At 35.9% G+C, this 17,696-nt stretch overlaps 3 protein-coding genes across 4 annotated transcripts; all 3 read left to right on the forward strand.

Moving 5' to 3' along the window:
• Positions 1-1,802: 1,802 nt before the first annotated feature.
• On the forward strand, positions 1,803-4,132 carry LOC132623419 (uncharacterized). Its single transcript, XM_060338169.1, has 2 exons — positions 1,803-2,368; positions 3,385-4,132. The coding sequence occupies exons 1-2, from the start codon at positions 1,898-1,900 to the stop codon at positions 3,550-3,552; spliced, it is 639 nt and encodes a 212-aa protein (XP_060194152.1). The 5' UTR covers positions 1,803-1,897; the 3' UTR covers positions 3,553-4,132.
• Positions 4,133-9,159: 5,027 nt separating this feature from the next.
• Positions 9,160-10,830, forward strand: LOC132623325 (uncharacterized). 2 transcript variants are annotated; one of them, XM_060338065.1, is made up of 2 exons: positions 9,160-9,743; positions 10,105-10,830. In XM_060338065.1, exons 1-2 carry the CDS (start codon positions 9,294-9,296, stop codon positions 10,432-10,434), a joined length of 780 nt encoding a protein of 259 aa, XP_060194048.1. In that variant the 5' UTR covers positions 9,160-9,293; the 3' UTR covers positions 10,435-10,830. The 2 variants fall into 2 exon arrangements, with proteins under 2 accessions (XP_060194048.1, XP_060194049.1); XM_060338066.1 differs by having other exon boundaries at positions 10,267-10,830.
• A 3,055-nt stretch (positions 10,831-13,885) lies between these two features.
• LOC132623355 (uncharacterized) lies at positions 13,886-15,930 on the forward strand. The gene is made up of 2 exons (XM_060338100.1): positions 13,886-14,480; positions 15,413-15,930. The coding sequence occupies exons 1-2, from the start codon at positions 14,031-14,033 to the stop codon at positions 15,578-15,580; spliced, it is 618 nt and encodes a 205-aa protein (XP_060194083.1). The 5' UTR covers positions 13,886-14,030; the 3' UTR covers positions 15,581-15,930.
• The last annotated feature ends 1,766 nt before the right edge of the window (positions 15,931-17,696 follow it).

The following is a 17,696-nucleotide window of genomic DNA, read 5'->3' on the forward strand; positions in this document are numbered from 1 at the left end:
ATGTGAAATATTCTATGTCCCAGCTACTATCAAAATAAATTCATATATATATATTGGATCTTTCAAAGTACCATTTTCAACCTTGTTGAAGTATGATAGTAAGAAAAATTGTTTAAATTATTCGCAAACCTCTTTACTTCATGCTGCCATGCTTTCATCCGACAATTGTTAAGACCATAAGAACTCAAAATTAACTTTCACTAAAGCAAAATAAGAGAAAGGAAGAAAGATGAAAAATGGCTTAGAGCCTGTTTGGCTTAGCTTATAACTTGCTGAGTGTTTAGTTGGCCAGCTTATAAGCCATTTTATACTTAAAATAAGCCCCAAAAAATAAGTTGACTTGTTTGGCTTAGCTTAAAAAAAGTAGCTTATAAGCTGCTTTTTTTTTTAAGCCCATCAAAACAGGCTCTTACTGCAATTGATGGCAAATGTTATATGCTACTCGAGCTAATTCTCAACTTCCTGGGAAAACCCCTCACAAGAAATTAAAAAGACATTAAAATTAGGTGTTATATTAGGAAAAGAAAAGAGGCATGCAGCAGCGTTAGGGATTTCCTCGACACTTTCCGAAATCTGCAAGTAGCATCAGGAATTTATCAAAACTAACCAAAAAAAATGTGTAAAAGCAATGAAAACAAAAAGAAATAAAAGCAAATGAATTCAACCCAATCAAATCATATGAAATATTAAAACAACGATTGCTAAAAGTTACGGAGAAGACGAAAAAAAAAGATGCATTGCCTATTGTACTTTCTGCATTCTCAATTTATAAGTTGGCATCAAAACTGAAGAAGAAAAAACAACATTTGATCACCTATATCAGCGAATTTCTGAATGTGAAATTAAGGGAAGGAAGGAAGAAGAACAATTAATTAAACCTACTTCATAGTTGGCTCAGCACTTTCAGCATGGATTCACTTTCTGTGTCCATAAATTTAAAGGGAGAGGCAGTAATCTTTTGGTGAGAATTAAAAGGGGTTATTATAAATGTGTTAGGACCTTTCATGTTTACCGTTTCACAGACTATTCATGTTTCTACATAAATTGATAACTAATCATGAGGAAGATGTGGAAAACTATTACAAATATACTCCCTCAATCCATATTACTTATCACATTATTAAAAATATATGTCCCAAATTATTTGTTTATTTGCAAAATTAAAATAGAAGAATTACTTTTTTCCCATCTTACCCTTAGTATTAAATGTTATTGAAAATAATCAATATTGATTAAAATGTATTTATTGAAGAAATAGGGGTAAAATAGTAAAATACATATTTTATTTATGATTTTTTAAGGGCGTGTAAAAGAAAAAGTGACCAGGTAATATGAGACGGATGGAATAATTATTATTGGAGAACAAACTGTTTGACTTTAGTGCAAAGCGATTAAATGTATCACTAACCATTGCTTTTACGTGGGCTGAATAGACAGTAAATGGGGCTTTACGTGGCCTTTATTTTTGTTAATCCAATTAATTAATAAATTATGTCGAAAAATGAAGGGAAAAATGCAAAAAATTGAGAAAAAGGAGAAAAAAAAAGATAAATTAATGTTTGGCCATGTAAATTTTAAATACAACTTGAAATTATATTTAGAAAATACTTAAAATTACGTTTCACTTTTTTTTTTACTTTTAGTACATTCAAACAACTAAATATTTTTCACGTTATTAAAAATATTGAAATTAGAGTTGAAGATGAAGTTAAATTTGAATATGCTGAAAGTGAAAAAAAAATGAAATTAGGATTTAGGTTTTTTTCAAATTTCAAATCATCGGCGAAAAGGAAATAAAGTGAGAAAAAAAAAAAAGATAAAAATTTCTTGTGGCCAAACGGGTCCTTAGTAAAATCTGTACAGTTTTGTTCACCGTCCCGGCAATTGAGCAACCAGCATGAGTCGCTCAATCTTTCTTGTCTTGTTGTTGTTTCTTGTGTCAAACCCATTACCTTGTACTTGTTCCTTTACTTTCCCCTTTTCCAACTACCATGCCCTTTTCTCTCTCTCCCATTCCCTCTTCTCCCGTGTCGCCAATCTCCGTGAAGCGCGTGGTGACTACCTTGCCGCTGAACGAGCTCGATCCATTGCTAGAAAACTTGAGAACGGTTTGGGTATTGGTTTCTGGAAATTCATGTGGAGTGTTGGTTGGGATTATGTGAGGAATTATGGTTGGAGGGATGCTGCCACCTCGTTTGATATGTTTGGTGCTTTGTCTGAGTTGAATGAAATGTTGCGTGGTCTTACTGAGTTTTCCAGTGTTAGTTCCGATAGGGAAAGGGTTGACTGGATCAAGCGGAATTATGATAATCTTTTCAAAGTTTCGAGATCCCTTTTTGGTAGATTGAGGAACGTGTTTGGACAATCCGTAAGTTTTTACTTCTTTTATTTTTGGGTTAACTACAGAGGATGCCATCCTTTATATTTTTGGGATACATTTGTTTTGAGACGAGGGTCTAATAAAAAACAACCTCTCTAACCCCAGGCTAAGGTGTGCGCACATCCTACTTTCCCCAGACTCTATTTGTGGGATTACACTGGGTTTGTTGTAGTTGGTAGTATATCAGAAGCAACTTTGTATTTAGGTTTCAATGCCACCACATAGACGTGCTAAATGTTTGGTGAAAGCTTTACTAGTGTTTGATCAATGGTGGATAGAATTTATGTGTAACGATGTGTGAGGCAAAATTTGATGCGTCTGTTGTAAGTTGTAACTTTAGTTTAGTGGTGTACTAGGAAGGAAATGGAATTTAGAGTTCTGTTTTTGCCCCTTCTTCATTCAATTATTTGTGGAAATTTTTTGAGGTTATTGATTATTAGTAGACTACAGATTGGCGATATATATCTCTTTATATTGATCGAAATCTTTGAGACATCGACCTTCCAATTCTTTGGCCTCCAAATTGGACGTTTTGGAATGTTACTATAAGCAAACCAAACTTGCAATAATAGTTCAACCTGAATGCACTTCAGGAACATTTATTGATAGCTATGTTGTATGCTTGAATTGATGCTCATATTGAGTACACAGTAAAATGGAACTAGTATGGGACATTAATAGTCTTGTCTTGAGCATGCAGGAAACTGGAACTAGTACGGGATACTGATGAATTTATCATATAATGATTTTGTGCTTATCATTCCCTCCTAGCCACCAAAACAGAGAATCATGAATATCTTTATTAAAAGCAAAAAAAATGGAAGTATCATGGACCAATAATACCTATTGTCTGTCAAAATTGAACTTCCAACAGTTTCTAGAGTGAGGGCTGGGTAGTTAGTTATTAGGAGCTATACCAAAACTCAAGGAAAAAGACTGAATATATGTCGAGTCTGTTGTTTTGTACTTGGTCTAACTTTTTTTTTTTTTTTTTTTGGAAGCAGGGTCCGCTGAAGGAAGTCATAGAGACACTTCAGAAGGAAGTATTAGAAGGTGATTTGCTTAAGGACTGCCTTGAATTGGGTTCTACTGATTTGAAGGGCCTGCTCATGGTTTTCAAGGATATTTCTTCAAAATATACCTCTACTTCCTCAACCCGGGCAGAGCTGTGATCGAGTGAAGTTGAAACTAAGGTAGTATGGTCAACTCTGTAACTAGTTTTGTGGCTTTCCAGTGCAGTAGCAACAGAAGTGTAAAAAGATCAATGTAGAAGAAGATGATCTTTCTATTTTCAGGCTTGTATTTTACGTGACTTGTTAAGAACCATCTGAAAATTTTTGCTAGTACGAAAGTAGCTGATTTTGTTCAATGAAAAAAGGGCTTCTGAAAGGAACTCAAAGAAAGCTGCTTTAGTGTGGGGGGCTCCTCTAGTAGAAGCTGCCAGGCATGGCCTGTAGCTGTAGCAATTAGTATATTTGGGGTGTAGCTATAGCAGTAGTTTGGCCCCTTGTGCAGTCCTGTCCGACCTTAATGTAAATTAGCTAGTAAATGTTAAGACATGTACTCGTAACAAAAATGTTATTTCCTTTGCGTTTGTCCAAATTGAAGTATCAGTTTTCTTTTGGTTTTCCTTGTCCTTAGACTTGGTGGAAGGTTCTTGTGTTCGGTAATGGAGCAATGTGCTTGTCCAAGCGTTGTTCATGGTGACCTACTTTTGAAAAGCTTTTATATTGTGAAAGAAGATGCAAATTATGGTCGTTTTTGCCTTAATGTTATTCTATCAACTATCAAGTGTCATTCTGCTCAACTAGCATTTGCTGCATGTCTCACCATAGAGCACAATATAGTGGCATGCAATTCATAATGGATGACCATCATCAATCTTCCGTACAAGGGAAAGCAAAATGGTAATGACATTTTTAGCTTGGTTTGGTGCGGGGAACTGTTTTGCTGTCTAGTCTAGCAAGTATTAAGCAATAATACATAATTAACCAAATATATTCGGATTCGCTCTGCGTAGGGCCCCATTCGGGGGGGAGCGCTCCCTACCAAGGATTTTTCCACACTCAGAGCTCGAACCCCAGATCTCTAATTAAGGGAGGAGCAGCCCCATCCGCTGCGCCACGTCCTTTGGTGGTAACTAAAATCATGATCTGATGTTGGATAATGAATGCTACCATAATGCAGAAATGGCGTTGATACAACTATAGGAATTTGGTTGAACAAATTTCTAGATACTAGTGTCAGGACATTGCACATCTTCAGCTCACTAAGGACCCTATATAGGGAAGTATGGAGGTTGAGGATAAAAGGTAGAAAGGTTTAAAGTAGCCAAGTGTGGTACTCTTATGCGGGAGAGGCAGGGGGTCAATTTCTTCTCCTTATTTAGTAGAACTATTTAGTATTTGTGTAGTACCTTATACCTCATTTTCACTACTATTTGTTGCTTCATTTGTTCTGTTTATCTTACTATTTTGCTGCCGTTATCTTCCTTTCAATTCTAATTTGATTACACTTTCTTTGAGCCGAGGGTCTATCGGAAACAACTTCTCTACCCCACAAAGGTAGGGGTAAGGTCTGCGTACATCCTATCCTTCCCAGCCCGACTTGTGGAATTACAATGGGTATGTTGTTGTTGTAATGTTAGAAAGTAAGAATTATGAAACCATTAGAAAATACATTCATAATAAGATGTGTGATAATTGCATGTTTGGTTTGTATTGCCACGAAGATTGAACAACAGGAAAGTGCAATGCTCTCTTCCTTTCCTGCCTCCCGGGGCCCCATCTAAGAAACTAACCCACATCAGAAGCTTTATGCCATCCATTCAGTTTCCCGTTGCTTCAACTAATTTTGTACTATCAGTAGTTGTGTGTCCTTTACTGTGGATTAGTTTCCGGTTTCCACATTCTCTGCTTTTGTGGTACTGCTATATACCAGAAATTCATATTTTGGTCTGAATTTGCATGATTTAAGCTGGCAGCTACTTCATTTCAGCTACAATAACCCATATTTGTTGGATATCTGTATACCAAGCTCTGAATTTTGTTGTATAAGTAAAAAAAGCTTTGCCATCCTTGTCTGTTTGACTGTATATTATTTGATATTTTGTGTGCTCAGTAACTTATATTCCTAATGCATTATGGTAAATGCTTTTGAACTTGTACTAAGAAGTTAGCTGGCATAAACGGGCCAAGCTGATTTGTTCTGGAATTTGGTTTTTCATTTCAAGTATCTTAGTGATAGCTTTGTACATTAGAGAAGACGCAATAGCAGCTTTCATTACATTGGCCTCATAGTGAAGTGCACATTGTTTTTCTAGTTCCTTGAGCGCGATTTCTGTCTTCTACTCTTTAAGTTTTGTCAAATACATGGTTTGTCACACAAACTATTCCAGCGATGGCTGTTAATGAACTAAGCACACTTTGACTCATTTTTGGTCCATGTAACATGTTTTCACTTTTAGGATAAGGGGAAAATTTATGAGGAAGGATGTCGGAGGAACAAAAAAGCCGTGAATTGAGTATTACATAATGATTATTACTTTTCACATAATATCAATTGTTTTTCCGAATTAAGTTCATGTTGAAACACAATTGTGTGGGAATCCATCTCTGGAAAATGAAAAGCTCTAAAGGTTAACCTGAGGACTTGGGGATATCTGATTATTTAAAGGGTGTCTCAAGTATGAAGATTGAAATTTGATTCAAGAACAAAAAGTTGTAAAATCAACCCCATTGAGTTTATGAGCTGAAGAAGCATCTAGTGGCGAGCAAGTAAAAGAGGACTTAAGAACTCAAATCATTTTTCTTTTTTACCCCTCCCGCTTTTTTATTTTCTTGGTGACTCGATCCCACAACCTTCGAATTAGAGGTGGAGGGTGTTTACTATATGAGCAATCCCTCTTGTCTACTTAGTGGTATTTTGTTTTAAATTTCAGTTATATAAGCATGATTTTATACTCGATCAGGATAGTAGGTTAATTATTTTTTTCAAGTTATTACTCCCTCCGATCCACTTTACTTGTTGTTCCTATTAAAAATGGATGGTCCAAAATAGTTATCATTTTTAGAAAATCAAAATATAATTAACTAGTAGTTTCCACCTTTAACTTTATTCAATAAATGTGGAGAGAGATTAAGATGGTGAAAAGGAGAGTAGTATTAAATTGAGATCGAAAAAATAAATAAGAATAATTTAGTCAAATTGTCATGTTAACTAATTTTTTCTTAAGAGACGTGCAAACAAACATGACAAATAATATTGATCGGAGGGAGTAATTAATACTCATCATAAAAATTACGAGTATTTGCCTTACAAAAAAAAATTGTGTTAACCATTTTAAAAATATATTGTTAACACATGAAACTTGGAACTCTTTTATATCACTTGATAGTGAGTCCAGAGGCGGAATCAGGATTTGAAGTGTGCGGGTTCGAAATTTTACTACGGAACTTCGACCACAAGCTAATAAATAATAATTTAAAAGGAAAAGGAGGAATAGCAAAGGACTTGATTTCTTTTAATTTTGATTTTAGGAATTACTTTCCAACTAAGTGAAGAACATTTGGGGAGTTGGGCTTCTTTTCACGAGCTTTTGTCTTATTTTTTTTAATTATTATTTTGCGGTTTTTTTCTTTTTAAGAAACAAAGAAAAGTCACACAAAAAACAAGCGCGCTATTACTAGAAGGATTCGACCCCACAATCCCCCCGCGAAAACTGAAAATAGAGTGGACTTCTCGCCGCAGAACCAAGAGGCTTTTTTGTTATTGGGTTCGGCTCCGTAAATCTATGAATGTTTAGTGGATTTTGTAACACAAATATACGGTTGGGAGAAAAGTCACTGCCCAGCATTGTAGCTCCGCCCGCACAAACAGTTCTTTCAACTATGCCACTGTTGGATTATTTGGTGCTATTTTTTTTTTTCCTAATAATTGTGTTGAAATATTGAGGGAAAAAAAGAAGAAGAGGAAAATACTGATTAAAATACAACATAAGTAGCTTTTGCTTCTCTTGTGTAATTTTGGGGGAGAACACTAAAAAATGAAGGAAATACACTTTAAAAAATAAATAAATAAAAAATCTTCACTTCATAAACTAAATAAGCGAGAGGAACATTCTCTTATACTTTAGTTTCTTTTCTCAAAAAAAGGGTTAAGAGTTCGTGCCTTTGTGAATTTTACTTGGCCAGGCTTGTTTTTTTGTTATGCTATTGGATACGTATCCAAAGATTATATTCTTTGAATGGGTCCCTGCTGTTCATTTTTCATATCTTTTTTCCTTGATTATCTAATATTTGGACTATTTCAAGAGTAAAAGAAAAGGAGAAAAAAATGAATGGAAAGTCATTGCTTTGATTTGTTGTTTTCTAAAATATGTAAGATGATTGTTTTCCATAATTTTTTCTAAAATATGTAAGATAATTGTTTTCCAAAAATTCATAAGTTAAATTTATATTCTCATCAGAGGTAATTTTACATGGATAAAACACATTTATTAAGTATAATTATGTGGTTATGAGATTACTTAACAGATTCATTATGATCTTATAAAAATAATAGTAATAAAATTATTGGTACTACTGAAAGACCATATTCTAATGCAACTGAAATGTGAACGTATCATGCTACTGCCAAAACTATATGCAGCCATTCTTGTCAGATTATTAGCAAAAAAACAATTATCCCCTAATACAAGGATGTTGGAACAATTTTTAAGCATATGTTTACGTACTTTGAAAAACATGTTGAGATTGTTTTATACAATTGAATCCAATTCACAATTAACTAGTTACATAAATGCATGATATTTATTTGATTCATATAAAGTTCCATTCTTGTACAAAAAACTTTCTCCATTTAAATTTAAACTAGTATATGTATGCACGGATAATAATAAAGAAAAGTAATAACAAAATAGGTTTTGCTAGTATTTCAATAAAGAAATAAAGATCACGTCTTGTAAAATAATAGGCGTATTTTGCTACAATAAAATTAGCTATAATATAAATGTGATTGGAGAACTTTTTTTTAAACCATAATAGTTACTCCTATAACTTATGGAAGAGTTGTTGAGTGCTACTTTTAATTAGTTTGTACTTGTTTGAATTTGCTAACTTAGTTAGAACATCTTATTTGCAAGATCCGATAGACTAAAAGGTATAAGTTATCATAGTCATATACAATACACTGACAATGAAAATCGAAATGCAGTTGAAAGTTATATGACTGGAGCATCAACCCACTTCCTAAACGTTTATAAATTACCTACATGGAATCTAATAACTTTTGGATACCCTAGCACGTAATATTTACCTACATGGAATCTAATAACTTTTGGATACCCTAGCACGTAATATAATCTACGGAAAAGGCTCAAATATACTATCGAACTATCGGAAATGACTCATTTATGTCACTCGTCAATAGTTTGACTCATTTATGCCATCAAATTATCCGAAATGACTCATTTATGCCACTCATCAATAGTTGAACTCATTTATGCATCGCCGTAACCAAAATGACTCATTCATGTCATTTTTCATTAATGCTGATTTTACAATACCAGATATGACACGTGTTATATAATTAAAAACAACAATAGTACATACTCCCTCTCTGTCCGAATTTATATGATAATTCTCTCCTTTTTAATCTATCCCAAAAAAATGATACATTTCTATATTTACAAATAATTTAAATTAAAATTTCTTCTTTATCCTTAATGAAATAAATTACAATCACACAAATAACTATAGCCTAAATTTTAAAAGTTTCTTCGTCATTAATCAAACCAATATCATGGCACGGAGGGGCGTAGGATATAAGCGAAAGTGGAGAGAGGGAGTAAGAGATTAGGAAAGTAAAGTAGAAAAACCCTCGTAGAGATTTCTTCACCGTCCGGCAAGTCAGCATGAGTCGCTCAATCGTTGTCTTCTTGTTGTTGTTTCTTGTCTCAAATCCATCACCTTGTAGTTCCTCTTTTACTTTCCCATATTCCAACTACCACATCCTCCTCTCTCTCTCTCATTCCCTCTTCTCCCGTGTCGCCAATCTCCGTGAAGCGCGTGGTGACTACCATGCCGCTGACCGAGCTCGATCCATTGCTAGAATATTGGAGAATGGTTTGGATAGTGGTAGTTTCTGGAACATCATGTGGAGTGTTGCTTGGGATTATGATGGGAGAGATGCTGCTACCTCGTTTGATATGTCTGAGTTGAATGAATTGTTGCGTGGTCTTACTGAGTTTTCCCCTCTTGGTTCCGATAGGGAAAGGGTTGACTGGATTAATCGGAATTATCATAATCTTTTGAAAGTTTCGACACCTCTTTTTGGTAGATTGAGGAAGGTCTTTCGACAATCCGTAAGTTTCTACTTTTACTATTATCATACTGATGAATTTATCATATAATGATTTTGCGCTTTTCTTTCCCTCCTAGCCACCAAAAAGAGAATCATGAGTATTTTTTTTGAAGGCCAAAAAAGGGATGTACTTGGACCAACAATTTCTATTTTCTGTTAAATTTGAACTTCACCGCCCAAGGGTGTGGCCAAGTGGTCCAGGATTTTTTATAAGTAGTGTTGACAAATAAATAAATTGATATACCAACATTATATTAATTAAAAATTTGAAGAAATGAGTCTTAGTTAGGCTGGTCTCTATTATCCTGACTGGACAAAAAGTCAGGAAGTTCGAACCTCCACTCACAACATTTACTTTTTAGGGTGAGGCACTTTGGAGAGATGCAAAAAAAAACATGGAACATACACTAGCTAAGCTCGAAATTGGGTGGATTCCTGCACTAGCGAGGAAACTAACCAGCGAGCCACAACTCAAGTATGTCAAGTCAGTTGTTTTTGTACTTGGTCTAATATTTTTTAAGCAGGGTCCGCTGAAGGAAGTAATAGAAACACTTCAGAAGGAAGTCTTAGAAGGCGATTTGCCTAAGGACTGCCTTGAATTGGGAACTACTGATTTGAAGGGCCTACTCATGGTTTTCAAGGATATTTCTTCAAAACATACCTCTACTTCCTCTACCGGGGCAGACCTGTGACTGAGTGAAGTTGAAACCAAGGTGTTATGGTTAACTCTTTAACTACGTTGTGGCTTTCCAGTGCAGTACCAACACAAGTGCAAAAAGATCAACGTAGAAGTAGCTGAACTTTTTGTTTTTCAGGCTTGTATTATAATTTATCGGAAACAGCCTCCTTACCTTCCGAGGTAGGGGTAAGGTCTGCGTATACTTTATCCTCCCCAGACCCCACATTGTGGGATTTCACTGGGTATGTTGTTGGTGTAGTTGTTGTATTATAATTTATACGTGACTTGTTAAGAACCAAAACTATCATCTGAATGTTTTTGCTAGCATAAAAGTAGCTGATTTTGTTCAATGAAAAAAAGACTTCTTTGGTGGGACTCCTCTAGTAGTAGCTACCTGCCATGGGCTGTATAGCTATAGCAATTACGTAGTATATTTGGGATGTAGCTATAGCAGTCAGTTTTGTCCCTTGTGCAGTCCTCTCTGACGTTAATGTAAATTACCTAGTAAATGTTAAGTCATGTATTTGTAACAAAAATGATATTTCCTTTGCATTTGTCCAAATTGAAGTATCAGTTGTCTTTCCAGGCAGGGCAATCTGAATTTTCCTTGCCTTAAGACTTGGAGAAAGGTTCTTGTGTTGGGTAATGCAATGATTTGCTTGCCCAGGAGTTGTTCATGGTGACCTACTCTCAAAAGGCTTTTATATTGTGAAAGAAATTAAGAAATTGCAAATTATGGTTGTTTTTGCCTTAATGTTATTCTATCAAGTGTTATTCTGCTCTACTAGCATTTGCTGCATGTCTCAACATAGAGCAAGATATAGTAGCATGAAATTCGTGATGGATGGGATGATCATCGTCACTCCTCAGGACAAGGGAAATAAAATGGCAATGATGTTTTTAGCTTGGTTTGGTGTGGGGAACTGTTCTACTATCTGGTCTAGCAAGTTTTAGGCAAGAATACATAATTAACCCGACTATTGTCAAATGCATGGTTTGTCACACATACTGCGCTGAGAAGATAAGTCAATTCTAAAGTATTCCACCGATAGCTATACAAGGTTATGGGTTAATGAACGAAGCACACTTTGACTCAATTTTGGTCCATGTAACATGTTTTCACTTTTAGGATAAGGGGGGAATTTATGAGGAAGGATGACGGAGGAACAAAAAACGCGTGAATTGAGTGTTACAGAATGATAGTATTACTTTTCACATAATATCAATTGTTTTTCCAAATTAACTTCATGTTGAAACGCAATTGTGCGTGCATCTCTCTCTGGAAAATGAAAAGCTCGAAGGTTAACGTGAGGACTTGGGGATAGCTGATGATTTACAGGATGTCTCAAGTTTGAAGATTGAAATTTGATTCAAGAACAAAAATTTGAGTTTATGAGCTGAAGAAGCATCTAATGGCAAGTAAAAGAGGACTTCAGAACACAATGCCAAGGTGTCTAATTAAAGAGAACTAAAGAAAAGGCCCAAATGAAACACATTTCCGCTTCTTTATGGGCTAAGCTGCTCATTTGCACGATTGGCCTTCAAAGGCACTGGTCTTTAACCTCAAATTGGTGGTCTTTAATTTTTAGCTTTTGCTAAAAATCCCTTAGTTTCAGGTTCGAACCCCTGCTCAGTAATTTTTTTTTTTTAAAACGCAAGGTAGAGTTTGGATTCGCAAGGCAGAATTTTGCCTTCAGGCAGATTTTTTTTTTTTTTAACTTAGTTGGAATTTTACAAACTTCTGCCTTAAGGCTAACTTTTGCCCAAATAGGCCTAATTTGGGGTAAAAGTTTGCCTTAAGTCAAACCTCTACTTTAAGGCCTAATTTTTGCCTGAATAGGCCTGAATTTGCTACAAACCTTTCCCTTGCAAAATTTTCCTTTTTTTTTCTACTGAGCTGGGATCTGAACCCATAACCTGGGGTATTAGGTGAAGGAGAAAAATTAAAAGACCACCAATTTGAGGGACAAACATTAAAGACCAGTGCTTTTGAAGGCCAATCCGCACAAAAAAATGATTAAAGAGAACTAAAGAAAAGGCCCTAAAGACATGCCCACTTCTTTATCGGTTAAGCTGCTCATAAGCATACAATTCAAAGCCCACATGAAAAAATCTGAAGTGGGTCATTTGCACTTTTATCTCTATTTTGTGCTGGTGTTTAATTTTTGTCTCTCAAGACAAGCAATTTTTTCGCGGGGCATATATTTATATTTTTGCATCATGATATCCAACAAGTTATGCCCTTTTCCTCGAAGAACTTATGATCACTAGGCATAAGTTCGATTTTAAAGGGCAGAAAATTAAGACGAGCCTATTTGAAGGACAAAAATTAAAGACCAGCCCATTTCAAGGGTAAACCGTGCATTTCTTCATCTGAAGTTTCTAAATTTAGCAATTTGAGGTTTGCTAAAGGTATATGATATGAGATTGAAGAACTAAACAAGTGTGTTGATTTGAAGCCTGAAGATGCAATATCTTAATATTTCTGACTATGGAAACTCGACTAATTCTTGTGAATAGTTGAGTGACTTCTATGTTAATAAAGAATAGTAACTTTCAAGTAATAGGTTAATATTGGATAATCACCTATGAAAATTTCTCAAGAAATTATAATAAAGAAAAGTTTATACATGTGCAAAGGATCGCACAAGCACAGCGAATTTTTTCTCCTTCCTATTTGCTATTTTGAACCACTTAGAGTGGATAAGATTCATTCAAATAGAGAATTCAAGTGAAATTATTGTGGAGTACAAAAATGTCTTTAACTACGCATTTATGTTAGGACGAGCTTATGGCTAGATCATTTAAGTAGTAGTACTTACTTTTATATATGCAAAACGTATAACATTTTGACGAGGAGGGTCGTGCCTGGCCTTCCAGTACAAGATGTTAATATGACAAAAAAATATACATAACAGTGGCAATAAAGATGGAAAGCTAGAGGTGACTCCAAGATAATTGAGTTTGATCTTCTCTTCTTGAATTAAAGAGTTTAGCTCCACATAGACATGAAAGAAAAATAAAAAATCATCCAAATAAAAACGTAAAAACAAATATTACAGAAAAAAAAAAAAAGGCAAAACCCTGTAACTACAGCCTCCACGGCGGCTCCAAACTCTCTCTAGACCCAAAATTATGAACTAAGGGTTTCAAATTTTTCAAAGTTATATAAAAACCGTGTAAAATATGTATTTGTAAAGTACTAAAAGGCCTGGGCTTTTAAAAACCTAATCCAACTCAAACAGGGAAACAGCTGAAAATAAGCTTGGCGCACCGTCCTGGGCGGCACGCCGGGGAAAATTTCCGGTGATTCAATTTTTCTTCAGCCCTTTTTTCTTGTCTTTTCATTGGGGGACAAACTCTAAGGAGTGTCCCCTTCTTGTCCCTCATCTTTTTCTTCAACCCTCTCTTTTACCTTTAATGAAATAAATTATAGTCACACAAATAATTATAACTTAAATTTTAAAAGTTTCTTCGTGATTAATCAAACCAATATCATGGCACGGAGGGGCGTAGGATATAAGCGAAAGTGGAGAGAGGGAGTAAGAGATTAGGAAAGTAAAGTAGAAAAACCCTCGTAGAGATTTCTTCACCGTCCGGCAAGTCAGCATGAGTCGCTCAATCGTTGTCTTCTTGTTGTTGTTTCTTGTCTCAAATCCATCACCTTGTAGTTCCTCTTTTACTTTCCCATATTCCAACTACCACATCCTCCTCTCTCTCTCTCATTCCCTCTTCTCCCGTGTCGCCAATCTCCGTGAAGCGCGTGGTGACTACCATGCCGCTGACCGAGCTCGATCCATTGCTAGAATATTGGAGAATGGTTTGGATATTGGTAGTTTCTGGAACATCATGTGGAGTGTTGCTTGGGATTATGATTGGAGAGATGCTGCTGCCTCGTTTGATATGTCTGAGTTGAATCAATTGTTGCGTGGTCTTACTGAGTTTTCCACTGTTGGTTCCGATAGGGAAAGGGTTGACTGGATTTATCGGAATTATCATAATCTTTTGAAAGTTTCGACATCTCTTTTTGGTAGATTGAGGAAGGTCTTTCGACAATCTGTAAGTTTCTACTTTTACTATTATCATACTGATGAATTTATCATATAATGATTTTGCGCTTTTCTTTCCCTCCTAGCCACCAAAAAGAGAATCATGAGTATTTTTATTGAAGGCCAAAAAAGGATGTACTTGGACCAACAATTTCTATTTTCTGTTAAATTTGAACTTCACCACCCAAGGGTGTGGCGTACGCAAGATTTTTTATAAGCAGTGTCGATATCTAAAGAAATAAATAAATTGATATACCAACATTATATTAATTAAAAAATTGAAGAAATGAGTCTTAGTTAGGCTGGTCTCTATTATCCTGACTGGACAAGAAGTCAGGAAGTTCGAACCTCCACTCACAACATTTACTTTTTAGGGTGAGGCACTTTGGAGAAATGCAAAAAAAAAAAAAAAAAATGGAACATACACTAAGCTAAGCTCGAAATTGGGTGGATTCCTGCATTATCGAGGAAACTAACCAGCGAGCCACAAAGCTACTATATTCATGGGGTGTCATTTATTGTTTATGTAGTTGAAATTCTATTTTTTCAGATTATACACACACATATATTTATAATAAATAAATTAATGAAGCAGTGTCGGATGACAACCCTTCACATAGGGTGTGTCCGCCCCTGAGGAGAACCATGAGGTCTCAGGTTCAAATTCCAGCAGAGACGAAAACACTAGGTGATTTCTCCATATCTGTAAGCTTTAGCGGGCAGAGTTACCTGGTACCTGTTCCTGGTGAGAGGTAGCAGGTATCTCGTGAAATTAGTCGCGCAAGCTGGCCCGGACACCATGGTTAAAAAAAAAAAAGATAATAATATAACTTCGATCAGTTTCTATGGTGGGGGCTGGGTAGTTAGTGATTAGGAGCTGTACCAGAACTCAAGTATGTCAAGTCAGTTGTTTTTGTACTTGATCTAATATTTTTTAAGCAGGGTCCGCTGGAGGAAGTAATAGAAACACTTCAGAAGGAAGTCTTAGAAGGCGATTTGCTTAAGGACTGCCTTGAATTGGGAACTACTGATTTGAAGGGCCTACTCATGGTTTTCAAGGATATTTCTTCAAAACATACCTCTACTTCCTCTACCGGGGCAGACCTGTGACTGAGTGAAGTTGAAACCAAGGTGTTATGGTTAACTCTTAACTACGTTGTGGCTTTCCAGTGCTGTACCAACACAAGTGCAAAAGATCAACGTAGAAGTAGCTGAACTTTTTGTTTTTCAGGCTTGTATTATAATTTATCGGAAACAGCCTCCTTGCCTTCCGAGGTAGGGGTAAGGTCTGCGTATACTTTACCCTCCCCAGACCCCACATTGTGGGATTTCACTGGGTATGTTGTTGTATTATAATTTATACGTGACTTGTTAAGAACCAAAACTATCATCTGAATGTTTTTGCTAGCATAAAAGTAGCTGATTTTGTTCAATGAAAAAAAGACTTCTTTGGTGGGACTCCTCTAGTAGTAGCTACCTGCCATGGGCTGTATAGCTATAGCAGTCGGTTTTGTCCCTTGAGGAGTCCTCTCTGCCGTTAATGTAAATTACCTAGTAAATGTTAAGTCCTGTATTTGTAACAAAAATGATATTTCCTTTGCATTTGTCCAATTGAAGTATCAGTTGTCTTTCCAGGCAGGGCAATCTGAATTTTCCTTGCCTTAAGACTTGGAGAAAGGTTCTTGTGTTGGGTAATGCAATGATTTGCTTGCCCAGGCGTTGTTCATGGTGACCTACTCTCAAAAGGCTTTTTTATTGTGAAAGAAATTAAGAAATTGCAAATTATGGTTGTTTTTGCCTTAATGTTATTCTATCAAGTGTTATTCTGCTCTACTAGCATTTGCTGCATGTCTCACCATAGAGCAAGATATAGTAGCATGAAATTCGTGATCGATGGGATGATCATCATCACTCCTCAGGACAAGGGAAATAAAATGGCAATGATGTTTTTAGCTTGGTTTGGTGTGGGGAACTGTTCTACTATCTGGTCTAGCAAGTTTTAGGCAAGAATACATAATTAACCCGACTATTGTCAAATAGCTTGATTCTAAGTTCTGAGTTGTCCAAGCATCTCCTCCTCTGTCGACGGTCAGCCACATTGATGTGTTTAACTTCAGTCTTGCTATCATGATTGGAAAACTGATTAACTCGTGGACTAGTAGAACCCTATGATGGAGAAAGGAGTTTGAACTGGATTGGAAAACTGATTAACTCGTGGACTGGTAGAACCCTATGATGGAGAAAGGAGTTTGAACTACTGAAGGAATTTGCAAAAGAATCAATGTGAAGCATTGAGAATTAATGGTCCTGTACATGTAACGCCAAGTTTCCTTTTTGAATAGCCCTGAAATGTGTGAACACCTTTATAGTTTATATAATGGGAAATGATTTTATGCAGCACGGACAGATTCATGTGACGCGCAACTGCAACTTCAAACTGAAATCATGATATGATGTTATATAATATATGCTACCGTATGCAGAAATTGGCGTTGACCACTGGAATTTCGTGTGAATTTTTTTGTAAATACTAGCGTGAGAGTCAACCTTGAAACTTCAATCTCGAAGAACCTAGTTTGATATAGATAAACATAAAATTATGCACGAGTCTGCTGCATAGCTATGCTCAGTACTTCTAGGCTTGTCGGCACACTGCTAATCCTTCTTTTTTTGATTCCCCGTAAGGCAGTGGCACGTACTATCATTGATGGTATTGCTAAAAATTCAAGTAGGAATTATGAAACCATTAAAAAAGACATTCATCAAAAAGATGTGTGATTTCATCAAAGTGGCAGAATTTCAGAATAGGCGTGTTTGATAATTGCATGTTTGGTTTGTATTGCCCCGAAGAGTTGAACAACAGGAAAGTGCAATGCTCTCTTCCTTTCTCGCCTCCCGGGGCCCTTCTAAAAAACTCACCCACATCAGAAACTTTATGCCATCCATTTAGCTTCCCATTGCTTCAGCTAATTTTGTACTATCCTTAGTTGTGTCCTTTACTGTGGATTAGTTTCTGGTTTCCATATTCTCTGCTTTTGTGGTACTGCTATATACCAGAAATTCATATTTTGGTCTGAATTTGCATGATTTAAGATACAATAACCCATTTCTGTTGGATATCGATCTGTATACCAAGCCGTGATTTGGTTTTTCATTTCAAGTATCTTAGTGATCTTTTCATCCTGAAGAGAAGCGTAAAAGCTTGTACATCAGATAAGACACAATA

Source organism: Lycium barbarum, chromosome 12 (genome assembly GCF_019175385.1).
Source record: "Lycium barbarum isolate Lr01 chromosome 12, ASM1917538v2, whole genome shotgun sequence".
NCBI lineage: Eukaryota > Viridiplantae > Streptophyta > Magnoliopsida > Solanales > Solanaceae > Lycium > Lycium barbarum.